The sequence below is a fragment of the Alosa pseudoharengus genome, unplaced genomic scaffold (assembly GCF_046254945.1).
Source record: "Alosa pseudoharengus isolate Yale_2024_CS ecotype anadromous, Long Island Sound unplaced genomic scaffold, YU_APseudo_1.1 YU_APseudo_1.1_scf_24, whole genome shotgun sequence".
NCBI classification, from domain to species: domain Eukaryota; kingdom Metazoa; phylum Chordata; class Actinopteri; order Clupeiformes; family Clupeidae; genus Alosa; species Alosa pseudoharengus.
In genome coordinates this window covers 30,038,793-30,056,326 of record NW_027468689.1, presented here as the reverse complement: position 1 = coordinate 30,056,326, position 17,534 = coordinate 30,038,793, and the positions used below count along the sequence as shown (strand labels likewise).

The 17,534-nt window shown below is 43.4% G+C and overlaps 1 protein-coding gene across 5 annotated transcripts in view; it reads right to left on the bottom strand.

Moving 5' to 3' along the window:
• Positions 1 to 15,354: 15,354 nt before the first annotated feature.
• The window catches only part of pcdh17 (protocadherin 17), a 67,219-nt gene continuing 65,039 nt past the window's right edge, over positions 15,355 to 17,534 (bottom strand). For all 5 annotated transcript variants that reach the window (XM_076303717.1, XM_076303719.1, XM_076303720.1 and 2 more), the window contains exon 5: positions 15,355 to 17,534. This exon is cut by the window's right edge and continues 253 nt beyond it. In XM_076303717.1, the coding sequence (XP_076159832.1) occupies positions 17,060 to 17,534 (475 nt within the window). In that variant the 3' untranslated portion in view covers positions 15,355 to 17,059.

The following is a 17,534-nucleotide window of genomic DNA, read 5'->3' as shown; positions in this document are numbered from 1 at the left end:
CTACTAGCAGCAAGGCTAGCTACAGACAAATGGCTACGAATTTGCAGCTAACACACAATGGACACGATATTAAGCGATTTTGGTGAATAATAAGCAAAGCTCACCAATTTAGCCTTAAAGCTCATGTTCACATAGTTGTGGATGCATGTTTAAAAGAACCTAGACTACAAGCTAACCGTAGCTACTACCCAGCTTGTCTGGCACGTTTCAGGTTGTCAGAATTTCAGAGTGAACGAAGTTTGTAAACTTTCATGTTTAATACAGAACAGGCCTAAATATTTAGCAGACTAAAATGACATCAACACCAGTTTACATTTAAAATGATACTTGTATAATGTACTTACCAATAATCACAAAGACGGTGCAGCCTGTCTTCCACTCTGCATAATCACATAACGTAGTTGCAGTTGCAGGTTTATGTGGGGGAAAAGTGTTCCGTTAGTTGTGGCGCGTCAGGTCTGCGCAGCTCCTGAGGATCTGGCCCACACCCGCCGGGCGGACTCAATTCAGTTGTGGCGCGTCTGGTCTTCGATGCTGCCCTGGATAGGCACCGCACCCGCTGGATGACTGTCACAGTCAGAAGCTACAGACAAGTCTGGCGCAAAGTTGGTGCAGATCTGCATAGTGAGTGCGACTGCTGCGCGAATCTGCCGATTCAAAAACGGATCTGGCACAGATGTAAATGCTGTCTGGGTGGTCATACTGTGTCAAAACATGAACCGTTTATGTTATAACTTGCTTGTACCTCCGAAAAGTCGTACAACAATTAACATAATTAATCTAATTGTACAGAAAACTTAATCAAGATTAAAAGGCATTTTTCTGTGTATCTGTGTTGTGTTAATCCCACATGTGTCATTTGACTGTCCTTTTCAATTCATATTACTATAATATCCCATAAAACCGGACAAAAATCAATACATTTCTATGGAGCCCTAAGGTGAATTTGACGGGCCATGTCTGCCTGCACAGAGTTACTGGACTGCTATTGGCTCATTTGCGTTCGATGGGCAGGGTTTTGCGAACAGTCAATTGCATGTTTATGTATTTAATTGCATGTATTTATACAAGAATATGGATATGTATTCCATGGACCCAGAGAACGAGTGAGTGAGTATACTTGTCCACTTGCAGGTCTCATGGCACTTATTTCAGTAGATATGCACATGGAAACCTGTTTCTGTTACTAGAAAAAAAAACCTCAAAGTCAAGACACTAAGTTGAACTTTTGAGATTCCAAGTCATAATTTAGAGATGAAATAGTGAATTTTGAGATACTAAGTGTAAGTGAACATTTTGAGATGTCAGAATACTAAGTTAGCCTTGCTAACGGCAGGGCTCTTCTCAGAAATTGGCTTCACATTTGCTTAAAAGGTTCATCTGGGTTCACCCTTGAGACAAGAAGCAGTACAGGCCAAAAGTTTGGACACACCTTCTCATTCAATGTGTTTCCTTTATTTTGATGACTATTTACATTGTAGATTCATCAAAACTATTAATGAACACATGTGGAACAAAAAAAGTGTGAAATAACTGAAAACATATCTTAGTTTCTTCAAAATTGCTATTTTTTTTTTTTATTTGATACCATATTCAGCAAGCCATAACTTGACAAATATTTATCTGTGGGCCAAATAACTTTGCATTCATTCATAGTTTTGATGCCTTCAGTGAGAATCTACAATGTAAATAGTCATTGAAATGAGAAGGCGTGTCCAAACTTTTGCCCTGTATTGTATACATATATATATATATATATATATATATATATATATATATATATATATGTATATTCTGCTTCTTACATATATATATACATAGTCTGTAGCCTCGTGGTGGGCCACTTGGACCAGAAAAGCCCGGGCTGATTAAATACCCCAGTCCCACCCTGCATCCTGCCCACACATCAGTACTACACTGTTTACAGTGTACTTCCAGTCAAAGCCCCTCTATGATGCCAGATCAAGCCTCTCTGTCTGCTCTCCCGGTGGTATGAGCCTTATGGTAGCGCCTCCCAGCACCTTTGAGTCTGAAGAGATCAAAATGGGTGTAATAGTTTACAGCAAACTCAACTGCACTGAACCTCTGCAGAGTACACACTTTTGCAAAGATTGCAATGTTTTTGAAATCCCTCTCTCTAGTGTGGTGTTTGCTCCCTTCCTGACACTTGTACACACATGGTTGACAGTCAAACCTGTATTCCTACATTGAACAGTGAGTAATGTTTTCCCTAATCACCTCCCACACAAACACAGAAATACACACACACACACACACACACACACACACACAGACACACACTTTCTAGCCGAGTGTGACATTTTTCATTTCCATTTTTGTCTCTTGAGCAGGAAGCAGCCAGAGGGTCCGCAACAGACGTGCTGGTTAAGCGCACGGCATCATTTTATGCTCCAGTATTCCTGGCTGTGGCCATCAGTCTCCGACGTGGTCTAGATACCAGGCGTATACACACACACAAACACACACACACACACACACACGCACAGCCACAGACACAAATGCATGTGCACACCCTCTGTACAACAGATGCAGCTTGCCCACCCATAGAATGGACAGAGCCCCTTAGAATTTAACGGTTCAGAGGCAACACGGTCAGCCATCTGTGTGTGTTTTCGTTTCTCCTTTAATACCCAGGTTTTTTTTTTAATCAACTCAGAAATGATGAGCGAATTAAATCCGTCTGAAAAAAGAGAGCCTTATCGGAATCATCCAATGTTGACTGTTGAAATTAAAAATGTGCGGCTGGACTCATTGGTGGTTGAAAAGCACTGGTGTATGAAAGACATATGCTCAAAACCCAATCACATGCTATCAGCCCCATAACATTTATCTATGATTTGTTTGAATTTGTGGTGCCTTGCATCATTTGGCTTTGCCTCTAGGCTCTGGCTCGATGGCGTCTGTGGAAACTCATTGATTAATTGGCCCCGTGTCTGCTCTGACATGCGACCCATTGACTTCAAGCACGGAGAAAGGAGCTGGAATGGCGCCGTTGTGCACTCGTAACGTGATCTGACGAGCTCTGCATTGTGGGTTTTTTTTTCCGAAAGGAAATCACCGTGTTCCCTTTATCGGCAAGTCAGTCTGGAGACAATTGCAGCGGCAATCCTGGATGGGAATGGTAACTCGACCTGACCCAGTGATCCTTAGCGTATTTGGCTGTCTGTCTGTTCGAGATGAAGACTGTAAGGGCATCCTTCTGCTTATTCCATTGGAGACCCAATGTTATGGAAACACACGCGCACACACACACACACACATACAGATGAACCGGTTTATAAATGTGGTGACCTCACTCACAAGCCATTTTACATCTAAGCTGAAATAAACCATAGCTCTGTGCACATGGACCAATGAAAGACCAAACAATGAGTTGGATTTTAAATGAGAAACAGCCATGAAATTTTAAACAACTAATTAGAGTATGAAAGATATCTGCACTCACACGCTATGCGCTTGGCAATACGGAATGGGAAATGAATGGCCACTCTAACCACACACACATACCAGTGTGTCTGTAAATGATTCAAGGTCTTTATCATGTGAAACCTCTTTCAAACTGGGATGAATGAATGTGTCCTGTCATGTGGAAAATAAAATGGTGGATGTTGTTTTTTCATCCTGAATGTGATTAAATAGCATGAGTACAGTTCACCAGGCTGGACTTTTCATTTTCATTCACTTAAAAATGGGGCCATTCATTAAAATGCTTGTCTTCTACAATTCAAACATTTTCATGCCATTTTAATGTAGTTCTGGAGCTTTTCACAGCAACGGTCATGACAGTTCAATGCCAGAAAATTGTGAAATGCTATGACAGGTTAGTAACATCACAAACTGCTGGCATTTCAAATTCTGAAAGCCAGCAATTTTACCATCGCACTTTAACATTCTTAAAGATCAACTCATGAGGACTAATGGATAAAAGTCATAACTTGTTTATGTCTGTCTGGATAGTGTGAATGAATTTTGTTAATTAATAAGTTTGTGAGATGTAAAAACGTGACTTCCTTCCAACATTGAAGTTTTAGAAAGACTCATTTCAATCTTAACAAGCCATTACATTGGTTCTGAAATGTAAAACCCCTCCAGAGATTTAGGCCACATTTAGACCTAAATTCCTCAGTAAATATCCCCACTTCTATGCAATTTATATATGCTTCTTGCAATGTACATCTGGCTGCACAACCATTACGTATATTGAAAACACTTTAGACTAGCAGCTCCAGTCACAGTATACAAATAAGATGCTGCAAAGTGCTTCAGCTGTCTGAACACATTATAGCATTTTCACAACATAGATCAGCACATATGGGTGTTGGAATAGCACGTCACCCAAACACCTTATTGCTGTATCTTAGCACAGTCTCCCAGAAGAGAGAGAGAGAGATGGAGCTTGTTAACTTTGTTAGCTCTCATCTAGTTGGGTATGACACCGTCTGCCTTGTCTTCTTCTCACCGTCTCGCTTTGATTGTTCTGTTGCCTGTGCTATCTCATTAGGCCTGCCTTTCACTGTCATCTGGGGAACTCACTCTCTGCCACCAACTTCCCCATCCCAACCCCCAACATGACCAATCAGCTGGCAGACGTAATGTGTCTACACCAGGCTAACTCGCCTCTGTTGCCCCTTTTCTGAGGCCACAAGCATCAGACGGACAAGGCTGTTTGTTTCCGTGTGAATGAAGTGTTGTGGGAGACGTTGATGTGTTTGTGCGTGGTTATCATTAATGAGCAATTTTCCTCACGCGTGCTGTCTTTGGCACCTGGCTCTCGTTACATGACTTGTGTTGGTGTGCTTGTCACACTGTCAAGGCCGAGGCAGGCTGTTTTCCCCCCCCTAAAAGGTCGAAGCAGGTGTGGTGCGGTGTCCACTGTTGTTGGTTATGCGGCAAGCGTAGCGCCACTGCTGTCGCATTAGGCTTAATGTCACACCTGCGCTGCTTTACAAGTGGCGTGCCGGTTTGTGCTTGCCACCTCTGTGGATGTTGCTACAAGTGCAAATTGCTTTTATTTGCATTCCCTGACCTTTTGACTGTTTTTTTTGGGGTGGGTTGTGAAAAAACCCAAAGGTTAAGACAGCAGCCGTGTGTGTGATTGTGGACCAAAATGCCGTCTCAAGGTGGAGGCTCACACACATGGAGAACATGCTGTGTGTGATATTGCACATATAATGCAACACACTACAGTATGTGTACAGAATCCAGAAATATTGCAGACTATCCATTAAGTCAATGTTGTCTATATATCTGCAATATTTCTGGATTCTGTACACATAATACACATATAATGTATAATATAATTATAGAATATATATATATATATATATAATATAATAATTGTATTAAATATACACAAATAAACTGTAAATAAATAATAAATGATGAATAACTTGGCCTGCACATGAACATACATTTGCATTATCTGCTGGCGGTCACTTGTCACGACCAATGAGTGTGTAGTCACTGGTCACAAGCGAACCTTTGACTGCAATGTTCTACAAGAGAGGGTGTGCCCTGGGCGTTTGACACGAGGCGGCTGGAAGATGCTGATGCGTGCGACACAAAGGGGGGGGTGGGGGTGCACGTCTCGCTAATTAACAGCGATGTGGTGCTGTCAGACGAGCCACAGAGGACTGGCCACCCTGCACGCTGCTGACGGAGCTGACAAGCCATCGTCTCCGCCGGCCGTCACCATCGCAGCCAGGGCAGGGCCTGGACCCCCGAGATGAGCAGCATTAAAAACCCTGACCGGCGGCCCTCACATGCACGCACTCAGGCTTAGGACAGGACAAGTATGTCTTTGTGTGTCTCTCTCTGTGTGTGTGTGTGTGTGTGTGTGTATTATTTAATATATTTAATGGATTACTATTATTTTTAGGGCTGTCAAAATAACTGATTAATTTCGATTCATTAATTTGAGAAAAAATAACTGATTAAAAAAATTAGTTCAGATTAATCGATTCGTATGACCTTTGACCCCGAGCCGTTCTAGTCAGTAAAAATTAGACTGTAAAATGAAGGAGAGAGAAGAAAACGTGCTGAAAAACGTGAAAAAAAAAACTTCTTCCCGAAGCACTTTTGAATTTATTTCCTCAGCATATTAGGTCATATCATAGATTATTATGGCAATTATTTGAACAGTGAAAATAATAATAAAAGAGTATTTGAACTTTAATGTCACTAATGCTGATTCAATGATTCATTTGAATTTAAATATTTAAAATACTTTCACAGCAAAAATTATATATGTGATTAATTTAGATTAATTAATCACAGAGTATGTAATTAATTCGATTTTTTTTTTTAATCGATTGACAGCCCTAATTATTTTTTCTTCTTTCTTTTTTGTAAACAGGTATTGTGTCATGTTATTATCATAATAAAACAGGTACAAACAGGCATTGTATCATGCATTATTATGTTAAAACATTTAGTTGAATTAAGAGAGAGAGGGAAGAAGAGAGAGAGTGCCTGTGTGTGTGGGTGTGTGTGTGTAGCAGACTTTACCTAGCTTGTTATTTGCCCCTCTGCACTCACTAACAAAGCCAACTTAATTAGCAAACTCTTCAGGATGTTCTCAAAAGGGAAGTCTTGCGAGTGACAACCAATGTCTTGAGAGGAAGAGAGAGAAAGAGGAAATTAGCAGAGAGAAATAAATTGGCAATGTACTCTGCTTTTTGCTACCTACAGGCTTGTGTGGACTAGAAGAATACAATTATGGTTATTTGTGTGTGTGTGTGTGTATGTGTACAGTATGTGTGTGCATGTGTGTGTGTTGTGAGGAGGTGGGGGTGGCTGTGTATACGTACCCCCCTACTGAGTTCACAAATCTGCACAAACTACTAACGGAGAGTTACCCTACACTTAACATTGACAGGGGAATGACTTTGCAATTGCTCGAGGTTCTGTTAACGACCGGCTCGTTAATTGATCCTCCCGCATCAATCAATGTGCCAAGCTCGCAGAAGGAGACTGCTTATCCGGTGTGATATTTAGACATCTGCCCGCCTCGCTCGCACTTGTTCCCACTTTCACTCTGACCTTTCTGTTCTTCACAGGCTTGCCACCCCCCTCTAAATCAACCCCCGGCCATTTCATTATCATCCCTTCTTTCTCTCCCTCTCTCTCTCCCTTGTGCTTCTCTTTCTCTTTCTGTATCTTCCTCTTTCCCATGCTTTGTGTATCCACAGCGCTGAAATGCCACCTCCCACGTCCGTATGTAAACCAATCACAGGGCTTTATTCACTCTTCCCTGTCTTCCCCTCCGGTTTCCGTGAGAGGAGTCTGTGACAGCTCCATTGTGCCCAGGCTGGCCTGACGGAGAGCCATATTGATTGGCTGGCTGTTATTGCTGCGCTGGATTAGGGGGAGCTCATCTTTCTAGAATGTTCTCCTTTTTTTCAGGGTCAGGCGTGGTAGTGTGTGTATGTGTGTATGTAAGTGTGTGTTGTGTGGACAAAAGGGGATGTTGATGTTGACTTCCTCAAGCGATTCGCCTTTGTCATCTACCATTTCACATTCCCTTCAACACACACACTTTTGGCAGTGCGCTCAATATCAATCAGACTGGCTGATTTGTTGTCACGAAGTCCCACACGTTCTCCAATTCTGCTCTTGCCATGAGGTAGCTGTGACATCCTGCTGGCCTCGTCTTCTTGTCAGCATTCTACACAGCGCAGATAGTGTCATGGAGAGGTCACGGAAATGGATCTCACCGCAGTTGCAGTGTGAGCTAGGAGGTCATTTGCTCGTGGAGGTGAGAATGCTGCGCACCCAAAAAATGTGTGTGTGTATCAAGCCATTAAAAAGGTTAGACTGGCTAACTTGGCTGCATTCAAAAATGAATTAATCTTTGTAAAAGCAAAGACTGGCTTTTGCTTTTTGGGATTTCTGACCTCAACCTCACATTTCCAATTTGAGCTAAATGGTTGCCACAAATAATTTCCTCTATCAAGATGAAAGCAAGGCTGACATTATACAAGATGTACTTTTGAGTAGACCCAACTTCTATCTCTGACCTGAAAGAGTGGCTTTTGACTGGAGACTAAAATTTTCACAACCACTTGAATGCAGGACCAGCAGTCTACACTGTCGTCAGTGGCAACAGCACCAGGAGTCACAGTGGACAGAATCCCATTTGAGTCCAAGAGCCTGAGAGAAACGCGGCCCTACCTGTCCGCCGGAGACAGCTCAGTAATTACAGCTCATCACCAGGCAAATATTCACATCAGTCTTTGCTCTGTGGAAGTACAATAAATGAGAGAGAGGTGGCTGGGTGAGAGACAGCGATGGAATGATAAAGAGAGAGAGAGAGAAAAGGAGAGACAGGACAGTCTACACAGGTGACATTTAAGGAAAGGGTCTGGAGAGCACCAATGCGTGGAGCGGCAGGATATTTATGAATTGATTTGGCGATGTCAGCCGGTGTAGCACTTTGCCGATGGCGATAATCCAGTCGATGGGATTCACGTGTCCACCTCGTATTAAGTTTCTGCAGTGCTTATTGACCTTTCCATTAAGCAGCTCCATTCTGCGGGTGCTAGTCGGCTCAGCCGCTGTCTCCTGCTCCACTCCACCTCATGCCATTACGCGCCGCCTGATCCTCTCCCCCACATCAGCACTGAGAGAGTTTAACTCCTGACACTTGTTCACAGCCAGTGCATATGTGTGTATGTGTCTGGCTCTGTGCAGGTATATGCCTGTTTGTGTGTGTGTGTGAGTGATGGATTTTTCAGAGAACCACAGTGTGTGTATGTGTGTGAATGAAAGACTGTGTATTTACGTTTTTGTGTGTGTGTGTGTGTGTGTGTGTTTGTTTGTGCAAGAGTGGTGGATTTTCCAGAGTCACTGTGTGTGTGTGTGTGTGTGTGTGTGTGTATGTGGGTGTTATAATCAGTCTAAAACACAGATTCCATTTGTGTGTGTATGCGTGGCAGGAAGCGGACAGCAGAGAGTGGAGGGCTGGCTGTGGATCTGTTCTGGGTGCCAGTCATCATTGCCCGGCGTTGAGGAAAGCGAAGCTCTTAAGAGAGCCATCGGCTGAAAGATAGAGTCGTCACCCTGTTAGTCACGCCTGGCTGCCCCAAGCTCCTTTAACAGACAGGAGGAATTTGGCCTGGCTAGCTGACTTTACTCAGACACACGCAGAAAGAAAGAGGTGGGGAGAGAGAAAGAGAAAGATGGAAAGAGGGAGGGATGGAGAGAGGCATATGGGTTGATTTGCCAGCCAAACAAAAAGAAAGGATAAATAAATGGGGAGTTAATGCAGAAGTAGAGCCTTTTGCCGCAATGTTAATGAACAGTTTGGCATTTCACTCTATTCAATAAGTATGACACTCTGAGCGAGAGATAGAGGGAATCTGCCATTCTGGTATTTGTGTTTTGTCCTCTTTTTTTGCCTTTCTTTCAGAGGAACTCATCACCTGTTAATGCAGATATGCCACCTGTGAATGCAGATAGCCACAGAAGTATTGTCTGTGTTTGTATTGGCAGCGGCTCAAAATGGACTTGCTGTCTGGTGCTGTGTTGTTTTTCCACTTTCCGTAATTTGGTTTAGAAGTTTTCGGTAAAGTTTCCATCAGTGAAACATTTTCTGTCTCACTACTCCCCTCTTACACAACAACAACAGCTAGAAAAAGCATACAATCATAAAAAGCGACCATATCCCATATCCCGTATTCGGTTCGCACAAGCACACGGGCAAAAGCTCTTCCGTTGGCTATACCATATCATTTTCCTTTCCTGCTTCTGCAATCACTGCTCCATGACAAGAGGCCTTTAATCCACCACACTGATGATGGCTTCCTGTGTATTTCTCAAGCGGCCTGCCTCAGTATGAAATCGCACTCACACTGATTACTCCTCCTGGGTGTTTCTCTACTGTATGTATGCATTTATTTGTGTGTGTGTGTGTGTGTGTGTGTGTGTGTGTGTGTGTGTGTGTGTGTGTGTATGTATGTGTGTGTGTGTGTGTGTGTATGTAAGGAAGTGGTAATGGGGTCATGTTTCCCATCACTCATGACTCCATATCCTCTGCGTGTGGTGTGCTTGTTTGCTCCGATTCCGGCGCCCTCTCCTCTCTCAGGTTTCACACACACACACACACACACACACACACACACACACACACACACACACACACACACACACACACACAAATAAATACATACATACATGCACACACATGGCAGCTTATAAAAAACATTTTCCATCATGTTGTTACTTAATACCTGGAACACCTGGACCATGTCTGGTGTGTTCTGCTCTAATTCCCTAGAAATGATATGCACCATAGGCACACACACACCATCCATTATTTACCAGGCTTCCCCCAGTTAGGGCTGAGCTACAGTATGAGGCAGGGGCCACTGGATCAGACCCTGGCAAAGCAACACGGCTGCAGCAGATGAGCGTCTGTCGGCTGGGAGGTGTGATGAGCTTTCAGAGCATATGCCGCTAAAGTAATAGCTTTGTTGTTTGACCAGGATGCTGAATTCATTGAAGAGAACTGCTTTTGAACACCTCCCTTGAGTCTAATTAATGGTTTGAAGGGCTGACCTCTCCAACTATACTGGCCTACAAAAAGGGTGTTAGACAAACTCAAGAGCAAGAGTAAAAGGTAGGAATGGTGCTATTCAAGAGGGGGTTACTGACCCAAGTTACTTTTTCCAACTGTTGCTTCTGTATACCTCTTTCTACTAAAGCAACTTTGCATAGCAGAAAAAGTACACTTTGAGTAGGCTAAAAGACTACAGTCTACTGTCTACTGTAGCCTACAGTAACAAAACAACTTTGGTATTCCGGGTCGTGGTAGCATAGTGGCTAAGCAACAGAGTTAGCCATTGAGTCCTTGAGCAAGGAACTTAACCTCAAATTGCTCTGGGGCAACTGGCCCTTGTAAGAATTGACGTATGTAAGTTACTTTAGACAAAAGCGTCAACCAAGTGAAGTACGTATTTAAACCTAATTTAACATTCCTAAAATAAGCATTCAAAAATACTAACATACAACTGTACAAATGAGTACAAAAGAGGCATATGTATAACAGGCTAATAACCTTGCCCTTCATGTGAAAGGCTGTGATGTATACATGATGTCATGTTCTTAAATAGATTTAAAATATCTCTCTAGCTACACACTACTGACAGACATTCATTAAGCTTGGATGAAACGCAATATAGATTCAAATAAATGAGCTGAAGGATTTAGCTTCAATATATGCTATTGCATAGAAGTTTGGTCAGGTACACATTTTGGGCTGACATGATTTGGTACAACAGCCATTCTAAATAAATTTCAGCTCTATCACTGGGGTCTTGCTGTTGATAGAACCATTGATTTAGATTCCTTTAGAACGGTGATGTGACACATGTCGGTCGGAGCACCGTTTCATGTTTAAACAGAAACAGACAGCTGACATTTCTAAACCTTTCATCTGTCAACCCTTCTTCTGCCTTCACATCCAAACCATCCAGCTGGCAATTTGGATTTATTCTGTGGCTACCTGGCATCTTTGATGGGCTAGGCATATCTCAAGACAAAACAACCCTGAAAAGTTTGTTTACATGGCTCAGGCAAGAACAGACATTGTTAAAAAGAAGGCTTCTTGTCGAGATGAGGAAATAGGTCTTACCTAGTATGCTGGAGGTTCTGGATTGATGTAAATGTTGAGAGAGAGAGAAAGAGAGAGACAGAGAGAGAGAGAGAGAAAGAGAAAGAGCTGCAGGCTAAATGAGCTGGCAGAGGAGCGAAGGCTTCGGGGAGACCCAGAGATGGAAAGCTCATTTTAGAGTCAGCATCATCCGCATTAATTACTACCTGCCCTGAGGCCACAGATATATACCAACACCAAAAACAAAGATGCATATGAAACAAGCTGGCAAATGAACACGAGGCCACGATGCCAAAAGAATATTAATGACATTCCAAAGGAGTTTTATGAATGTTGCAAGATGCACTATGGATTTCTTTGGAAAAGCTTAATTGGCAAGAGCCAATTTGAGGAAAGCTATGTCCATATGTATGTATATGATAAACAGTATGGATCGGCGAATCAGTAAACAGAGATTTGTGGTGTGTTTTATATTAAGTGGGCTCCCAAAAAAACAGCTTTTTAAAATCAAGAGGCTAAAGTGTTTTATGTTCTAACATGTTGCCAATGGCAGAATGGGAGAACTGGGCTCCACGTCTCGTTGAACCACTGAACTGCCACAGCAGTTTATGGACTTCTGTTTTTTTTAGTCTACAGTGAATATGCCGTGCATGTCTCAGAAAAGTCTGAATCAACAAACAAACCAAATGCGTCATGGGGCTTGTCACTCTTCTGATAAAATAGTCCTTCTGGGCCACTGTTGCTGCAGGTACTACAGAGCGGGGAACCAACAGTGATGAGATGGCTGCCGTGGCGACGGAACACTCAGTTCAGCCAATCAGCTGCGACAGAACATGCCTCCTAGCCAAACACAGGCTTTAATCTTTTTGTGTGGTGGGAATGTGAACTAATGAGGCAAATTAAGAATCGTTTGCCTAGAGCGAAACTTTAAAAATGTTGTCGTGTACACTGATGGGAGAAAAAACAACAGCAGGGCCTTCGAAAAAGAGACAAACCAAACAAAATGCCACAAATTTCCTTTAACCATGCACCCCCATTTGCAAACTGGGTAAAGAAATTAATTGTGTGTGATTTGCTCTCAACTGTGCGAACAAATGAGCGGCTAACACATAATGTGATGGAGATATCTGTTTGAAGTTTGAGGGGGTTGTAACACCCCTTTAATCTTGTTAGATCTTGTTGTCTGCCTAGGGCTGAAAGCACACAAACCACATGCTGCTGACATCGATGGAGAAGCTAACACACACACACACGCACACTCACACAGATACACACACACACACACAGATACACACACACACACACACACAGGAGGCCAGCGGTGACAGAAACAATTTCTAACTTTTTTTGTAGTTTTATTCTTTTTATCCAGATATATCACATTGAAACATAGCCTTTAGACAAAAGCAGTTACTCATACAATGCAGATTTCCTTTTAAACCAACACCCAGTGTAGCACAAAGCCTCATCTGTTTATGTGTGCAGTTCGGTGAGTACCACGCTCCCTCAGTTCAGTTCCCAGGATGGAGGCGGTGTATGTGTGTGTGTGTGTGTGTGTGTATGTGTATGTGGACATGTGTGTGGTTAGTCAAAATATTTCTGGACTTTAGTAGTCTCTTCTCCAGCACACAGGTGATAGCCTTAACAAGAATGGCCCTTGCTTATTAGCAGGCATTTGCCAGGGGCAGCTCTCAAAATGGTCCTTACCTGGACTCTGTGTGCATTATTGAAGGTACTGAAGAGGCACCAAAGCCAAGGTCTATAAGAAACACTATGCGATATGCTATAACAAACGCTAAAGCAAGCAACTGGTTTGTGATGAAATGTTTTGCATACTCTCACTTGCACTTAAACACAAAGACAAGCCGAGGGGGGAAAAAAAACTCAAAGAATGACAAACACTGACAGAGAAGTAATCTGTTTGGATTTGAGTTTTGAGCTGAAGATTTCAGGTAAAAAAAACCCCTCCTTGTAGCTTCATGTAGTTCATTTACATGAAACCTATTAAAATGCACTGCATCATTTCAAAGTGTGTGTGGGATCACACACACACAGTGAATACACTCTTTTCATTATTTCCTGCTGGTGTGTTGATCTTGTCAGAAATGTCGCTTGTCATTTTAGGAAATAAGGAGAGCAAAAACTAATTTAGACGCTGAAACACAGAGGCCGTCTTCCTTTCTCTGCTGCAAGTCTTCACATCTGCTAGTGCATTGATAAACACACTGCTCAGAGAGAAAGGAGGATGGCAAGGCAAACGGCAGAGCCCTCTCTGTATGCTCCTGTGTGCTCAGAATAAAAACAAACAAATAAACAAAAAGTTGCTCCCAGGGAAAACAGGGGGAGATAAATAAACAAATAAATAAATAAACACAGGCATTTCTCTTATCAGCTCTGAGCCAAAACGTGTGCGTTTCTTCTTTTTTATCACTCTTATTTATGTTCTGTGAAAATGACATTTTGGTGTGGAAGTGGATATATTTAATTCTTTCTTTTGATTGATGATTTGTCTGGAAGCTGGGGGTGCAGACGGAAAGTGTGTGTGAGTGTGTGTGTTTAACCACTGGATGAGTGTGGAGGTTGCAGAGAGACAAGTCAACATGCAGACTGACTGGACTGTCAGGACAAGTCTTATGGCCACTTGGACACGGCTCTACACTCGTCTCTTTTCCTTTCAAGTGTAAGGAAATGGGCTTACTGCATACACACGAGCACACAAGCACCCACCCACACACATCAACACACACACACACACTCTGTTTTTCTTTGTAACGTATTTTGGAGTGAAAGAACTATTTTGTCCTGATTACCGAAAAGTACTGCATTTGACATTTTGATATGAAAAGGAGCTGAAGGTGAATGCAGAAGGTTGTTTTCCAGTCACAGCTATGTTCTTTGGAGCTGGATCATTTGAATTCTGCTTCAGCGTCAACGGGACTGAATGGGCTGGGATTTGTATGTGTGTGTGTGTGTGTGGTTGGTTTGTGTGGATGAGCGTGAACACTCAGCAGATCTTGAAAAAGAAAGCAGCGACTTTTCAAAACTCACCATCGCGCTTGTCACATTTCACACGACTCAAGTGGCGCGCAGCGACGAAGAACAAATACAGATGAGATACACTGAACTGCTCAAGAGGAACCACTTTCTCTCTCTCTCTTTTGGTCCTTATGTACAAAAGGGAAAGAGCACATTCTTCAGAAACATCCTCCTCATTGTCTCCCCAAAGTCAGAAGCTCTACAGTCACAATGACAGTACTCCTAAGAGCAAGTAAGGCAGGTCATCAATGGTTTGCTTTACAAATTGCAGGTATCTGAGACCAAGATGACAAAAAACACAACAAAGAACAGAGCAGAAAGAAAGAAGGAAAGAAAGACAGACGGACGGACGGACGGATAGAGACAGATTGAAAATTCCAAGAGGTCATCGTCTAAAAATATAGCTGCCCTGTTTGTGGCGTGAAGGTGCTCCAAGCGAAAAAGTTGTGGCGAATGGTTTTCTGTTGACCTCAAGGTGGTGGCGACTGTGTCCAGTGTAAATCTGCAGTCTGGGTGAGAGTCGGCGCTCATGTGAGCAGGCTTTAGAAAAGAGACAGCTCAAGAGAGGGAGGCCGCAGGGCCAGGAGAGGATAGAAAAGGATAGTATAGACACACCCCAAAAAAGTAAACTCACAGAGTTTGATGGCAGCTAAGGCAAGAGTTGCCAAGTACAATATAAGCCCATGTATATTGCAACACAACTATATATTAATTTAATAAAATACACAATATAGCTCTTGTACACGTAACAATTTGGCTCATATGCACAGAAATTGCAGTAAAATCAATAAAAAATATGTCATATTTGGATGTAAACACATTGAATCAGACACATTTTACACATTGAATGATATAGTGTATAAGTGATCATGTGAAGGGACATTTCCTTTTTTCTCGTTTTTTGAATCTTTTTTTGTTTTCGTTATGAAGGCGGTAGCAGTGTCCACAGCAGTTTCTTAAATAAATAGCTTACCATAAACTGCAAATCAATTTCAACACACTTTTCACCCTCCTAATGTCCATTCTCCTTGTGTGCTGGATTTCCTTTTTTCTTTTGACTCTTTTTTTTACAAAATGTATAAATATTTTGTTAATATCTGGGCACTATACAGTATAAGTTCATATATATATATATATTTATCTATATGTATATATAGATATATCTTTTCACAGTCAAGGAAATATGTCCCTAATATACAGGATTGTGATTGCCTTTTGTTTAATGTTGGACAGATATGCTGCCATGGTGCGTGAAGAACAAGTAGCTCATGGTAATGAAGTATTTCACACGATAGACTCAAGACTGACTGGAATGTTCTGTTATGTCGGCTTTGCACACATAGAAGGGCAGAGAAAACACAGTATACACATGTGACTAGAAATGATGGCTGAAAAATGGTTACATTTAGTTTGAAACCCCAACCCTACTGCTCAGAACACACCTCCAACCGATTATCCCCCCACCCCCACCAAAGTTAAGCCCCCAACTGTTTTTGTGTGTCCAGATATCATTTGCACTTCAAACACTGATATTACAAAGTCAGAAAAAGATAGCGTGTGTTTACAGTAAAGGAAGTGTGTGTGTCTGTGTGTGTGTGTGTGTGTGTGTGTGTGTGTGTTTCGGTGTGTGCGTGTGTGTTTCGCTCTCTGGGTCTGGGTAGCTCTAGACGTGTATAGTCAAATCACCTCCACACTTGGATGCGACTGGCAGAGTCCACAAAAGGGTGTAGTCAGGCTATGCCCGTCTCCTACGACCGAGCAGTCTTTTGCAGAGTCTCTCTCTCTCTTTCTCTCTCTCTCCCACACACACACACACACACACAAACACACACACAAACACACACACATACGGCAGAGGAACAGTTCTGAGCTGGTGGGCACTTTGAAGAAAAAGCTTGCAACAAAAGGAGCCGTTGTTGGCGTGTGTGTTGTGTGTGTGTTGTCCCCCTTGGCCCCCACTGAGCAGAGCAGACAGTCACAACAACAGCTCCTGTCCGTTAATGTGTGTTCTCCAGGTTTTCTCCCTCCTCCCGCATTGAAACCTGTCAGGTTTTTTCGTTTCTAAAACCTTTCTGAGGCAGTGGAGATGTTGTTTGTCCTCTGCTGGGGTGGGGTGGGGAGTGTGTGTGGGGGGGGGGGGGTGTGTGTAAGGTGGATGAGCATCCCCACAAGCCCACTGCAGTGTGTGCCTTTGGTGGAGTCCTTTACCCGAGGGAAAATAGTTTTGTCTCTTTGTAGACTTTGTCCGTTGAAAATTCCGCTCGTATTCTCCCATATCTCTGTCCAGTTCTGTGATCCCTTTCGCTTTTTTCCTTTTCATTTTTCTTTTGAGAGAAAATGAAACATGGCTTCAGTAGTGTCCGTACCGCGGCCCGACATGCGCCGCCCACCTCACTTCCTGACAGGGGTGCTCTCGTTGGTGCGACAGTCCTGCAGCAGTTTGTCGATGTCGCGCACCACCTGGTCGGTGTCCATGCCATCCCGGCCGCCCCTCTCGCCCCCGACCCCCACACTGACCACCCCAGCCATGCCTTCCTCCATGCCCACCTCCTGGCTTATCCGGGAGCGTGCCTCGGCCAGCACCTTGGCCACTGGGTCAGTGCTGGCCCCCTGGTGCTCGCGGCCGTGCTTGCTGGGCGACAGGTACTGGCCCTCGGGCCCCAGCTGCTGGTGGTGGTGGTGGTGGCTGGTGCTGGGCAGGCCCTCGGCACCGTCCCCTGGGGCCTTGCAGGCCACCGAGGAGCTGGAGGAGGACAGCGGGGAGGAGGTGGACACGCAGCAGCCCTTGGTGGGACTGCAGGAGGCCGAGGGCACCTCCTGGAGGAGAGGGCTGAGCGCGCGCTTGGCCTTCAGGTAGGGCTTGACG